The sequence below is a fragment of the Nothobranchius furzeri genome, chromosome 5 (genome assembly GCF_043380555.1).
Source record: "Nothobranchius furzeri strain GRZ-AD chromosome 5, NfurGRZ-RIMD1, whole genome shotgun sequence".
NCBI classification, from domain to species: domain Eukaryota; kingdom Metazoa; phylum Chordata; class Actinopteri; order Cyprinodontiformes; family Nothobranchiidae; genus Nothobranchius; species Nothobranchius furzeri.
Genome location: NC_091745.1, coordinates 52,731,252 through 52,746,313, shown reverse-complemented (window position 1 = coordinate 52,746,313; position 15,062 = coordinate 52,731,252). Strand labels below are relative to the sequence as shown.

Here is a 15,062-nt window from a genome sequence, read left to right as displayed (position 1 = left end):
AACTTCCTGGTAGACGGCTGCATTGACCCTGGACCTCAGGAAACAGAGTGGGCCAACACCGGCAGATGACATGGCACCCCACACCATCACTGACGGTGGAAACTTTACACTGGACCTCATGCAACGTGGATTCTGTGCTTCTCCGCTCTTCCTCCAGACTCTGGGTCCTTGATTTCCAAAGGAAATGCAGAACTTGCTTTCATCAGAAAACATAACTTTGGACCACTCAGCATCAGTCCAGTCCTTTTTGTCCTTGGCCCAGGCGAGACGCTTCTTGCGCTGTTTCTTGTTCAAGAGTGGCTTGACACACGGAATGCGACACCTGAATCCCATGTCTTTCATGAGTCTCCTCGTGGTGGTTCTTGAAGCGCTGACTCCAGCTGCAGTCCACTCTTTGTGGATCTCCCCCACATTTTTGAATGGGTTTGTCGTCACAATTCTCTGCAGGGTGCGGTTATCCCTAGAGCTTGTACACTTTTTTCTACCACATTTTTTCCGTCCCTTCGCCTGTCTGTTAATGTGCTTGGACACAGAGCTCTGCGAACAGCCAGCTTCTTTAGCAATCACCTTTTGTGTCTTGCCCTCCTTGTGCAAGGTGTCAATGATTGTCTTTTGGACAGCTGTTAAGTCAGAAGTCTTCCCCATGATTGTGGTGCCTTCAAAACAAGACTGAGGGACCTTTTAAAGGCCTTTGCAGGTGTTTTGAGTAAATCAGCTGATTAGAGTGGCAGCAGGTGTCTTCTATATTCAGCCTTTTCAGAATATTCTAATTTTTTGAGATACCAAATTTGGAGTTTTCATTAGTTGTCACTTATGAATATCTAATTTAAATGTAATGAACATTGGAAATACATTGGTCTGTGTGCATTGCATGAATATAATGTACAAGTTTCACGTTTTGAATGGAATTACTGAAATATTTTCAACCTTTTGATGATATTCTAATTTACTGGCCAGCACCTGTATAAGAGAAGCCATGCCACTGCAACATTTTCAATATTCATCTTCATCCTACAGTAATAATGAGAAACAACATACGGAAACTAATAGAAGGTGTTTCACAGGGAAATGCAGACAGCTTCTAATAAAAGTCAAATCTAACTTGCTTTTCATTCTTTTCATTAAAAGAAGCATCACATTAAAAAAGGAAAAATGTATTCTAAATCTTTATTTGGCAAAATGTTTGTATAGATTTTATCTGATACAGTGACAGGCATAAAGTAAATGTTTATTACAGTATAATCACAAGTACGTTTTCAGCAGGACCTTCCAAGGTTTTACTGCAATCAATTGTGCAATATTTCACGCTCTGCTAACTGATGCTCCCTGAACATTTACACATGCGAGGAAAGCTTCCAGAGTTTCTTTTTGTGGATTCAGAGTCTGAAACATCAAAGTTTACATGACTGCATGGCCATGCAGTCCTCTGGCCATCGATATGATTCAACAGCAAACTCATCATAGTCCGTGTTGTAAGAGATGGAGCGAATGTATGCTTCTTTATCGACTGGCTCTGGGTGAAGGGTGGCTAAGTTGTGCTCATAAGCGTACTCCATGATCTGCAATCACAGGCATTGGGAAGTTACAGTTGCTCTGTTGGCACAAATCTGAATGAATCTGGACCAAATCATAAGACACACTCTAAACTGGTTTCATGCTGAGCTCTCACCTTAACAGCTAGTTTAACAGAGACATCCCTGATGGAGCTGAGAGGAGGATAGAGTCTTCCCTCTGCCAGGTCTTTCTCCGTCACCAACAGAGCAAGAGCCTGTTCAACAGAAACCAAACGGTTCATATTTACATGGAAAAGTCAAATTAGAGACTTTGAAATTGTGAGTAAATTTATTGAAAATGGATTTTTGTACAGCACATTTATACATTCTTGCGTTTAAAACTTTGAATTAGAATTTATATCAATAATGAAAAAATATACAGGAAAGGCCCATTCTTGTCTTTTGGTCCTTTAACAGCAACAGTAAAGCACTCACTGGGGATGAGAGCTCTCAAGTGGGGAAAGGGCACAGGCATGGTTGGGGTTCAGTGTCTTTCCCAAGGAAAATTTAATACATGTGTGGGGGAGCTGGGATCAAACTCCTTCAACCAGCAGCTGCTCCTCAAGGTGGCAGGGAGACCAAAGACAAATCAAGGAAGTTATTGGTTTTCTAGCTGCAGCTTTCATTCGGGATGTTTAAGCATGCCAGATTATGAGAGGAAACCTCATCGCCTCACATTTACCAACAAGAGAAGTAAAACCAGCATAGCCTTGGAAATGAGCTCCTTCTGCAGCAGTTCCTACACAAGCACTGCCTTCACATTGATGTTAGATCAAATATGTTGGAGTGATTTGCATCAAGACTCACAGGTAATAAATAATAAGTTCAGGATGTCGAGGGACCGTCTTACACAGAACGGTGGACACTTTTATTTGATGTGTTAAGGCCAATCGGAGCTATGTCACACTCTGTATACACAAGAATGGGTTTAAAAACCAGACATTATAAAAGAGTACATTAACATTTGTTTAACTGTGCAGCACAGGCCTCTGCTTCTACTCTGTCCATGTATGACCTGCACTTGTCTCTGATGCCTTTCAGGACTCCAAAGCGCTCTACACTGTATCATTCATCCACACACGCACACGCACACACACACACACACACACACACACACACACACACACACACACACACACACACACACACCGACTGTGATGAGCTAGGATGTAGCCACAGCTGCCCTAGGGCATACTGATGGAGGCGAGGCTGCCAAGAGCAGGTGCCACGGGACCCTCCAACCACCACCAGCAGGCAAGGTGGGTTTAATGTCTTGCCCAAGGACACAACATCAGAATTCTCTGTCCAGAGCCGGGATCGACCTTGCAACCTTACGATTACTGGACAACCTGCCCAACCTGTTGAGCTACTGCTGCCCACCTCTGCTGCAGTCAAGAAGATAGCCTCAGTAATATGCTTCAGAGCACAGCCAGTGACACCCAGGCCCACACCAGGGAAGATGTAGGAGTTGTTGCCTTGTCCAGGGTAGAGCGTCCTGCCATCAGGCAGGGTGACTGGGTCAAATGGGCTGCCACTGGCAAAGATACCACGACCCTGTCTCACAAAAGAATTCAGTCAAGCACCTGAAAGTCACATTTTCATTACAGATGTGCAGAAACTAACTGAGAAACACTAACCTCTGTGAACGAGTAGCACTGCTCAGCTGTACATTCAGCTTTGCTGGTTGGGTTGCTGAGAGCAAAGATAATTGGCCGCTCATTAAGGGACGCCATGTCTCTTATGATCTGCTCAGAGAAGGCTCCAGCAACAGCTGCCACACCTAAGACACAAGACCATCACTGTCCAATGTCTTCTACATTACAGTACTTCCAGAAAAGCCCTTTTTACATTGTTTTGCTTTTCAAGAACTTAAAAGTTCTCAAATAAACATCAAGATTTGTGAATGAAGAAAATGTTCCTTTACCAATGATAGCTGTAGGCTTTAGTTCCTTGACTGCATCTTCCAGCTTTTTCATCTGAGAATGCTCATGAGCAAACCTCTCTTTTTCATGAGTCAGGTGGTCGCGCCCCTAAAGAATCAGAGAGGGCATCATGACTGAAGCTACAAACCAATGGTGTCAACTTTAAACATGAATGAGTTCAGAGTGGTGAGTTTGAAAGAGCCCACTGTCTCGGTTTGCAACAAACAAGAATCTTCTAAAGTGGTACTTTTGAACTTGGAGGGTGTTCCAGGCTAGTAAAGGAGCAGTTACTGGATACATTGCCATGGCAACACAAAGTTTTCCTCCTTTAAAACACACAGTTCTGAGCCTTTTTCTAATCAAAGTTGTTTATTGCTGAGCTGAATTTTTCAAAAGTGAAAAACATTTGCAGTTGTCTCTAGAATAAATAATAATAATCTCTTGTGAGTCTACTGCTGTGGGGAAAAGCAGCGTTGGCGCTCCCATTTCAGGGAGTTGAAGTGAGCCAGAAGAAAGGTTTTAGAGTCTTATTTCATCATACTTGGATACCTCACCTCTGATTGGCCAACAGCAACACAGCTCTACCTCAGACTCTGGTTGAACATAAGCCTGGAGGAGTGTGTGGGAGTTACTAATGCTAATGGTTAGCTTAAACTAGTCAAAACGTGCTATGATCTCTCCTGGAAACCAACAACAGCCCCATTGGTTTTCTATTGGGTAGAAAACCATGTGAAAGTCAGAGTGACTGATCAGATTTCAAAAATAATAAGTAAAAAATAATTTCTTGGTGAACTTGGTCTTTTATGTCCATACTGGTCTCAGCAAAACCTCCCTCTCACGCCTTCAAGCCATCCAAAATGCAGCAGCCAGACTCCTAACCAAATCCAGCAGACAAGTTCACATCACTCCAGTTTTACAGTCCCTCCACTGGCTCCCGGTAGAATATAGAATACAGTTTAAAGTTTTAGTCCTGACCTATAGAGCTCTTAACAACCAGGCTCCAAGCTACCTATCTGAGCTTTTATCCCCACACATCCCCTCTCGGAACCTTAGATCCACATCTGAAAACCTCCTGGCTGTTCCTCGAACCAGACTGAAAACCAAAGGGGACAGGGCCTTTCAGACTATTGCCCCCAGACTTTGGAACAGTCTACCTTCTAATCTCTGTCTCTCTAACACTGTAGAGATCTTTAAAAATCATCTAAAAACTCACCTTTTCATCCAGGCGTTCCCTCCCTAAATGTTTCAAAGAGATGGCTTTGTTCGGGTTCACACCTTCACTTTGTTTTTACTCATGATTTTATTTTCTACGTTTATCACTGCTGTTGTTTTTCTGATGTTTTTATTGGTTAGAGGTATTTGCCCTGATCTTTATCATGTTGTACAGCGCTTTGTGATTTATATCTGTGAAAGGTGCTATATAAATAAACTTTTACTTACTTACTTACTTACTTACTATTAAAAATAATTACAAAAAAGTTGAGATTTTTGTTTTCTTTGTGTCACAAAGAGTAAAACTAAAAGGCAAAAAGCTCACAGACAGAGTATAACATATAAAAATAGTAGAAACTGTTACTGTTGACAAGTTATGTTTAATCAAAATATGTGTGGCAAATTCTGTGTGTGTGTGTGTGTGTGTGTGTGTGTGTGTGTGTGTGTGTGTGTGTGTGTGCGTCCAGGTATAGAGCAATACCTTCACTATAAGTCCCTTTGAATCGACCATCCAGATTTTTTTCAGACTCTCCTCTTTACTGAGTCCTTCCTTCTCCATGGCCATGGTGATCAGCTCAGCTATCCCCATCGCAGCCTTGGAAGAAGACAGAGGAGTGGCTGAGTTATACCAACTCAGGGGTCATTGTTTTCAAATACATACATTATTTTAACACATCCTTTGTTGTCATGTTTGCAGAGAAGAATGATGCACTTTACCTCTCCTGCTCCTTGGAACAGAATGGTGTGGTTACACAGTTTGGTTTTGGTGATCCTTAGGGCAGCAAGGAGTCCAGCTACTGCTACTGCAGCTGTGCCTGAAATGATACACTTTAATCTGTAAATCAACTTTTTACTCATATCATTTCTAGTTTTCACCAGATGCATAAATGTTTATTCTAAATGCTCATTTTAAGAGACAATGTATAGTTTTTACCATTAACCTCTGGAAATATCCATCAAAACGTTAAATATTAGCGGCTTTGTAACATGTAACCATAAAAATTGGGAATAAAGTACAAGGAGCACCTGTCGATGACATCACACTAGATGACTGGCTGGACATACGACTTACAGAGGTTCTATTACCATGTTCAAAACACAAAGCAAGAAGTAAGAAACACAAATTTTATAACAAAACTGCCAAACATTTTTCTAAAACTTATATGAAAGAACAGAATTGAAAAAGAGATGGAAATATATTTTGTCCAAGGGGTATTGCCGTAGTATGATGACTTGATTGGCAGGTGCAAGACGCCAAGCAGATCCAGAAACTACAATCGGCATTGTATTGTCTTGATGGATTTACCTGAAAGACCATCAAATTCTGAGGAGTCACACTGAGATTGCATGCTTTCTGCTCCACAGGTAACAACATTTACTGTAATGTTTTTAAACTAGCGATTGTCACGGCGATATGGTGTAAAACTACCCTGAAATGTATGTACTGCCCCCTAGGGGCAGGAAACTACACACTGCCACTTTAAAATCCACTATGCTTCTTTATTTAGTTTTTGTTATCAACTACAATAACAAAGCTTTAGTTTTTTTTTGGGGGGGGGGGGGGGGGGGGGGGCACCAATTTTGCAGATAAACGCTGCTTCTGAAGCTTTATTGCTGTGACAACCTGAACATTTTTACACCTGCAGTGGTTGGTCTGTTATTCATCAAACCCTGGTCCACTTTCTGACTTGGTGCGGTTTGATTGTAGGTGTGCAGATGCATCAATGAACAGAAAAAGAACAGTACAGAGACTTGGATGTGCGGGTCTCCATAGGACTCAAAGTAAACCGCACAGTGGTTTGTTTTCAGTGTGAAGGTGATCCAACCTCAAACTGACACAGCAACCATCTATAAGCTGTAGGTTTGAGCCAAATGTCTTCCCTTAGCCAGGCGTGCATTGCCTTCTAAGGTGTGGGAGAGCATAAAGACGTTGTTAGCTACTTAGTAGCTTCTAACAAGGGTTCACATGCTGATAAACAAGATTTGCTACCTCACTAATATTTGAGAAGATGACTGGATTTATCAGCTCCGACTTATAAAAAAAATGAATCATGAATGGCTCAGGAGGAGACGGTTGGACCATCCTGTTCACTCAGGATCAGAACCTTACTGTAATTACTTCAGTTAGCCCGCCTCCAGATACATCAGCTGACCAATCAGCAGGCTGAGTATTTTCACCTGTTTGCATCGACACATTGTGATGATTTGAAGCTTTACTTCTGAGAAAAAGGAACCAAACCACACGGCACAGCTTCAAATTAATTAAATGAACAGGTTTGGACCAGAGGAACCAAACTACAGGTGTGAAAATGCTTTTGAACTTTAAGGAGTCTCTAATGAGGGTATTTGTTTTTGTGATGTGACTGGCTTTTTGAGTTACCTTGGATGTCATCGTTGAATGTGCAGTACTTGTTGCGGTACTTGCTCAGCAGACGGAACGCATTAATATTTGCAAAGTCCTCAAACTGGATCAGGCAGTCCATCCCATACCTGAAAACAGGAGAGATGCATTTAACACAACATAAACTCTGACTGTTCCTGTGTAAAACTACAATCAGTGTGAGGAAAGGAAACATGGGATTTTAAGCACAAAGGACTTCAGCAATGAAAGGAACAAACTTTGTTCGTTAACAAATGGACACCTGCTCCTCAAACTTTTAAATAGCACATTTGTGACAGTTTTAGAGGAGGAGGGGTATCTAGTAAAACACACAATCACACACACACTCACACAGGAAAAGATGCTGAACTTAAACAGTAAACCAGCAGTGTTTGGTAACAAAAGTTACCCCTCAGACCTTCAAACACACAGAATCAACACACCCTTGCCAGAGCCGGGGCCTGTTAGCTCCTACTAAAACTTTCCACAACAAAAATCAGCACAACGTTACGAGTCTGTAAATCAGATTTATCAGCAGCAAAAAAGGGGGTTTCCAGGTTTCCGAGTATTTCAATGGATGGAATCTGTGCTCAGGAATTTAATGGGTGTTTGCAAAGCAACAGCTGCTGCTGTTTTTGTCAATAAAACTCGAAGCTTCCAACTGTTTTCATGAAACCTAATTTAAATTAAGGCTTAGCATTCATTAAAGGAATAGAAATCTGCCACTGCCTTTCCTGTCAGAGTTTTTAACTAAGAAGAAGGAAGGATTTGTAAATATAACACATCCCAAGATAAAACTCATGAAGAGCCTCAGAAGAACAACAGAAAAGAATATTACAAAATATTATAATTACAAAATGGAAGAAAAAATTTACATGAGCCCAAAAAATACTGAATGAAGAAAAGCTAGTAAGGAGGAAGAGGATGAACAGAAGGCCACACCAAAGCTTGAACAAGTGAGTTTTCAGCTGCTTTTTAAAGGAGTCCACTGAGTCCACTGATCTCAGGCTCAGGGGAGAGAGAGATCCAGAATCTGGGGGCCACAGCAGCAAATGATCTGTCACCTTTGGTCTTTAGCCTGGTGCGCTGCACAACCAGTAGGCTTTGATCACTGGACCTCAGGGACCTGCTGGGGCTAGGGGCAGAGAAGATAACCACAGTACGATGGTGCTTGTCCATGTAAGGCCCTAAAATCCACAGCCAGGATCCTGATTATTCATTCTGCTGTGTGAAAGGAGGATGCTGGAGAAGATGACCTCCATCTTGAAAAACCCCTCCCACCCACTGCATTCCACTGTCAAGTCCGTGGATAGCTCCTTCAGTGGCAGACTGAAACATATAAAATGTAAAACAGAACGCTACCGGAGGTCATTCATCCCCTCTGCAGTAAGAGTGTATAGCTCCTCTGTTTAACTGGTACTGGCCTTATCCTGTTACACCAGTGGTACTCTCTGCTGGTCCTCGAGAGCCGGTATCCAGCATGTTTTAGCTTTAACTCTGCTTCAACACATCTGATGTCAATCAGCAGGTGATCAACAGGCTTCTGAAGAGTTCGATGAGCTGCTGCACAACCACTGAATCAGGTAGTAGAGAAACAAGGAAAACATGCTGGATACTGGCTCTCCAGGACCAGGAGTGAATACCACTGTTACACAATAACATCCATGCAATATTAAGCATGTGTGCAATACGTGCGCAATACCGGATGTGCATTAGTACACACATGTCCCTCATGCTGCATAGTTCTGGAAACACTGAATTTCTTTTTAGTTGCTGTTTTTAGTGGTTGAAGGTTATAATAATAGCTTATTGCCTTTGTATGTTTATTATTTTTCTTCTTCCTTTTCTCTAAGTGTATGTGCTGCTGTAGCAAGTGAATTTCCCCACTATGGGAATAATAAAGTCTATGGTTCTATTTGAAATGAACTCTGAAGTTCAAAGGACTGAGATGAAGGCCTTTGGAGATGTGTCACTTCTCATCCGAGGAGCTTTGTCAATTCTGATAGGAATATGGGAGAATCACGTTTAAAAACTGTAGCTGTCTGTTGTTTCTTAATGAGCTGAACCTACTTATGAATACCCCTCCTTCCTACCCATAGAGTAGTCATTAATGTCTTTAAGACCTATTGTGTTAGAATGGTTGTTTGGATTAGATGCAGGAGAGTGTGACCTAGACCAAAACTGGTTTGGATATTCATATTTCAGCTCATTAAGAAACAACAGACAACTCCAGTTTAACCACGACTATCCCACATCCCAGTCAGAAGTGACAAAGCTCCTCGTATAAGAAGCAAAACATCTTCAAGAAACCAAAGAAGTCCAGTTGCCCTCATTTGAACCCTTTGGATTACCATGACCTGAATGAATAAGAACCTTCACCAGCATTCGAACTTTGAAGTTAAATGGCAGCCACTGAACCTGGAAGAGGAGTGGAGTGACGTGGGTGTGTTTAGAGGACTTCAATTCAATTCAAAAATACTTTATTAATCCCAGAGGGAAATTGATTGCTGTAGTAGCTCAGAATAATAATAATAATAATCAAGTCATCAAAGAGTTATTGTATATTACAATGGCTGTTGGCAGGAAGGATCTCCAGTAGCGGTCAGTGTTGCAGCGAAACTGAAGAAGCCTCTGACTGAAGACACTCTTCCGTTGTCGAACAGTCTTGTGAAGAGAATGCTCAGGGTTGTCCATCATTTTCTTGATTCTCTGGAGAATCCTTCTTTGCATTATCTCCTCCAGTGGTTCCACAGTCGTCCCCAGAACAGAACCAGCCTTTTTTATCAGGCTGTTGAGCCTTTTCAGGTCCCTGCTTCCGATGCTGCTACCCCAACAGACGATGGCTGAAGAGATTACACTCTCAACAACAGACTTGTAGAAGACCTGCAGCATCTTGCTACAGACATTGAAGGACCTAAGTGTCCTCCAGAAGGACTTGTTCAGAAGCCAAGTCTTCCTGTCAGAAGATTTGGTGTGAGAAGAAAGCTGACCAACAAGCTTAGAGTCACAGATGTTTTGGTCAAATGTTGAATATAACATTATGCTCTCAGAGTAAATTTAGAAAATAACTGAGCTGTTGCCACATCAAATTTCAGCTCACTATCAGCTGAATTAACTAAACCATAGCTATTTGGTGTTTTTAAGGTCAGATTGTAGCTACTATCTTGAAAGGGGTGGTCCCTGGTCCTCGTAAAGACCACTTGAATGCTATTGTTTACATCTGGGTAACTGCACACTGTCACGCAACACTGGAGGGCAACGTCTCCAGACATGATCTAGAGCTGGATCTCTGCAATTTAAGCTAACAAAATAAAACTTAGATATTACTACTTTAGATCACGATTGGGTGGTTTACCCACCAGAACTCTCTTCATGGCTGTTGCCTTAGGCATATTTCATCAGCTGGAAACCCGTAAATACTTAGGTTACTGTCTTTTTGTACAGCCTACAGTGATGTGTGTTTTAGCCATGCTAATAGATTTTATTTTGCCACCATTCATCAGAGTTTATTGACAACTGAAAGATAATAATAATGGTCAACGGGGAGGACCGCCTTCTTGCCCTCCGGCCTGAAGCTGGGGGGTGTGGACATTTACGTCACGTGTCAAGGGGCCTATATGTAGATAATGAAGCTCCTGAGTTAATAAAATGCTTTCCAGAAAATGAATATAGAAGTAGAACTTTATTGGAGGGTGTGCTCCTCTGAATGATGTTACAGTCAGCCAAAATATTCATTATAACCTATGATATGTGTTTTTTTAACCAGAGACAATGGGAGGACACACTAAGGTCATCTGTAATAAAAACAACAGAGCTCTTGTTTCAGAGTGTGAGCGATGGAGGAAATTAGGGACAGGTTTAACAAACAGAGCAAACGGCTCCCAGTCGGACCCCTCTCAGCTCCCTGGGTAAGGGGAGCAGTCAGGAACTTTGTTTTTAAATCCCTCCTCATCGCTTCAGCTTAAACAGTCAGAAATCCCGGTTTTCTCCTCACCAGAACTGCTTTTCAGCTTAAGAGATTTTCTCTGTCCTCTCAGTGCTTTTAAAGAACCCCACCCATCCCTCAGAGGAGACAGATCCCTATTTGAACTTTCATCATACAGCACCAGAAAGCTGCTTCCTACTTGTTGGAACGGCGGCTGAAAAGCTCAGAATTTCAACGAGGAGGAGGATAAAGCTGAGCGGAAGTGAGATAAATAAAAGTAATGAAACTTGTTTTATGGTTTAAAGTGATTTATGTGGTGATGAGAGAGTACCAGAGTTAGGCCAGAGTGCATCCTTCCCACAACAAGACACACGGATGCCCTGACACAGATGCTAACAGTGCAGATGAGCTGCTGGCAGCACTGCTACTGAAGACAGAAATGGGTTTCCCTTCAGGGAGCGAAGCAGCAGAAATAACGAGGCTAAAAAAGGGAGCCGTAAACATTTCATTGTGTTTTGAGCATGAGAGAATTGATGGGACCACACCCATTACCAGTAAGGAGCTCTTTAGATATCTTCAAAGGGGTCACACCAGTTTATGTAGACTGAGATTTTAGAATAAATCAAAATCAGTTATTAAAACTTCTCTTCAATTGTTTTATATTCTGATGAGAGAATTTCTGTCTTCTGCCTTTAACCTTTTTATTTATGTAGGTAGAAAATTTCTTTCCTAATCAGTCCCAAACAATATTTCAGATAGATGTTTGACATGAATCTGATAACAAGTGTTTTGTGAATTTAGCACATTAACGACTCTCCACCGACTATAAACTGGATTTGTGGTTGAACAAAGGAACATTTACACTTTGGAGAAAGCTCACTGGTCTGATCTGTGCACCAGTAAAGATAGGAGCCGTAATATAAAACTGTGTGTGTGGTTTGCTCAACATAAATCTTCTGCTCTGTTTGGAGCCATTGCTGTTTGGGGTCCTTGTCCATTGTGTTCTTTTGCCATTTTTACTCAGACTGTAAATCACCTAAATCTGATGTTACATCGCTGTGTCAGCTAAATAACAGGTAAAATTAAAAAAAGGGGGGGGGGGGGGGGGGCTTTGTGTTGCCTTTGGGTTGTAACCTCAGCTGGAACTGGAAACACCCACAACCAACTGCAAATGTTTGAACTGTATTTTTTTTATTTGTACAACTACAATTACTCTTCAACAGCTTACATTTGTTCAATTAGTGATTCAGTTACACACCCGGTGGGCTCCTAATTGGATTGCTGTTACTGTTTTCCTCTTGCTTGTATTAGGAACTAGCAGAAATGTTGCGCAGCCTGGAAGGCATCATATGTCATCTGTCACATGACTAGAGAGGAGGAACTTGTGCTCTGGTTTCCTGCTCCATAACGTCTTGCTTCAGTTTGAGAAACCAAGCTTCGGAGTCTCAGTATTGCCTGTCCCATCACTATGCTCAACCCCAAACTGTCGTCAGCTTCAGTTTGCTTGTAGCTACATTGTCTCTGAGTTTGATGAGTGTCAAAAATCCGTCCACATCCTTACAGCCCCGCTCTCAGCTCTTTGCCTACTTTTCTATTGTCCATGAGTGATGAGACGTGTGACACGACCAAGAAGGCGGTGGTGTAAACCACCCACTGGGCTTTAATTTGGCTCTTTAGAAATCGACGGGTGACATCACAGAGTTAGTCCATTACAGTCCTTGGTTGAAACATGCAGATGTAAGCAGGAGTGGCTTGCCTTTTACACGTTAAAGCCAACTTTTCTCAGAAGCAACCATCTCTTCCTTACCTTTCAACATTATTAATTATAGATAGAAAACAGCTCAGACTTGGCTCTGACTTTTCACATTTGACCCTCTGAGCTGCCGTTATTATTGATACGGGCTGTTAGATCCCTGTATGACCGGTGTCAGAGCTTGGTCCGCATTGTCGACAGTAAGTCGGGCTCGTTTTGCAGTGAGAGTTGGACTCCACCAAGGCTGCCCTTTGTCACAGATTCTGTTATAACTTTTATGGACAGGATTTCTTGGTGCAGCCAAGGTGTTGAGGGGATCTATTTTGGTGGCCTAAGGATCACCATTCTGCCTTTTGCAGATGACATGGTGCTATTGGCTGCATCAGAACGTGATCTCCAGCTTTCACTAGAGCGGTTCTCAGCTGAGTGTGGAGCGGCTGGGATGAGATTCAGCTCCTCTAAATGAGAGACCATTGTCTTGAATCAGAAAAAGGTAGAGTGCCATCTCCAGATCAGGGATGAGGTTTCGCCTCAAATGAGGAGTTTTAGTATCTGTCATGGTGAAGAAAGAGCTGAGCCAGAAGTCAAAGCTCTCAATTTACCGGTTGATCTACGACCTACGATCTATGGTCAGGAGCTATGGGTAATGACCAACAGAAAGAGATTATGGATACAAGCGGCCTAAATGAGTTTTCTCCACAGGGTGGCTGGACTCTCCATTAGAAATAGGGTGAGAAGCTCAGGCATCTGGGAGGGTCTCGGAGTAGACCTGCTACTCCTCCACATCAAGAGGAGCCAGTTGAGATGGCTCAGGCATCTGGTTAGGATGCCTCTCTGGGCACGTCCAACTGGGGGGTGGCCCAAAGGAATACCAAGGACATGCTGGAGGGACTATGTCTCTCAGCTGGCCAGGGAACGACTTGGGATTTCCCCGGAGGAGCTGGCCCCAAGTGGCTGGGAAGAGGGAAATCTGGGCCTCTCTGCTTTGGCTACTGCTTCTGTGACCCGACCCTGGATAAGTGGAAGAAAATGTATGAATGGAGCTGCCTTTATTCAACAACAACGTAACGTAGCTTTACAGCCTGTCCCTTTAACTTAATTGACTCCATGTTGTTGCTGAATGAATGGCATGCCAATAAAAACCTTCTGAGCCTGTCTCTGTTCTGATTTGCTCTTGTTTTCGAAACCAGAGGCCAAAGTATTTGCAAATCAGTGAGTTATAATTCAAAGATGGAGCTCAATATGACTTTTTGTTCTGACAGCATTCTTTAAAAAGACTTGAAATGATGTTGGCACTTGCCATTTTCCCCACATGTCCTCTGTTATCATACCAACTGAGTAACTGAGTATTCTGTGTTAATACAAGATCATTTTATGCAATAATTATTTTTATTGAGCTATCAACATTTTAAAATCTATTGTAGTCACATTTTGACCCAAACTGGGATCAAACACTTGAAACCAGTAACATGAACAGAGGAAACTGCAGCCTCAGAAATGTATCTGAAAAAATAACCAGTTACTCAAACCGCAGAAATGACACTGGCCCCTTAAAAGTGGACCAAATGAATGTGGGTAAAACTGGGCTTTTAAGACTCTGACAAAGCACTCTAAATACTTGTTTTATTATATTTAATAATAACAGTAATGATATTATTATTGTTTAATTATCTGACACAATACTAATTATCATATGAAAGAATAAAATACAAACCAGATAGACAGGAGAAAAGCCAGCAGGCTGCTTCCTGCTATGGGCCTGTCAAAGCAATCTGAGACAATCTGTGACAAACACAAAGCTGCTCTTTGCTTCAGTTTTATTTTACCGTGATGATTAACGTTTTATCCCAGTGATACTCTTAGCAGAGGCAAAGAAAAGAAACCAGGTCTTCTTTACAGACTTTTTCAAGCTCAAAGACACTCCTATTGAGTTTCTTGGGTTAAATCAGCAAAATTGATTAAGAGTTACTCGATGATTTACGAAGACTGAATGAAGAAAACATTCTATTCATTTCCATGTGTTTGTTTTGTCTATAGCACTGAAAACGTAAGACCCAGCTCCTTTAAGAAACACATGCTAGCTTCATTACACCAGAAATCTCCAGCTAAAGTGAAGTAAGACGATGCATACATCCTCCCCGTACCGAGGAGGAGACTAAAAACAGATGAGGAGGTATGAAGAGATCCATGGCCTCTAAGATCCATGGAAGACCAAAACAAAGGTCACAGACAAGGGTGCTCTGTACAAACCCAGCTGTTGTATCTGCGCACACGCACACGCACACGCACACGCACACACACACACACACACACACAC

At 42.1% G+C, this 15,062-nt stretch overlaps 1 protein-coding gene across 1 annotated transcript in view; it reads right to left on the bottom strand.

The window, feature by feature from the left end:
- Positions 1 to 1,153: 1,153 nt before the first annotated feature.
- me1 (malic enzyme 1, NADP(+)-dependent, cytosolic) overlaps positions 1,154 to 15,062 on the bottom strand; it is a 293,809-nt gene continuing 279,900 nt past the window's right edge. The window contains exons 7-14 of the mRNA XM_054740576.2: positions 7,068 to 7,177; positions 5,405 to 5,502; positions 5,169 to 5,282; positions 3,478 to 3,583; positions 3,191 to 3,333; positions 2,934 to 3,107; positions 1,670 to 1,768; positions 1,154 to 1,559 (exon numbers count right to left, since the gene is read on the bottom strand). Of these exons, the coding sequence (XP_054596551.1) occupies positions 1,392 to 1,559; positions 1,670 to 1,768; positions 2,934 to 3,107; positions 3,191 to 3,333; positions 3,478 to 3,583; positions 5,169 to 5,282; positions 5,405 to 5,502; positions 7,068 to 7,177 (1,012 nt within the window). The 3' untranslated portion in view covers positions 1,154 to 1,391. The remainder of the gene's footprint in view (positions 1,560 to 1,669; positions 1,769 to 2,933; positions 3,108 to 3,190; positions 3,334 to 3,477; positions 3,584 to 5,168; positions 5,283 to 5,404; positions 5,503 to 7,067; positions 7,178 to 15,062) is intronic.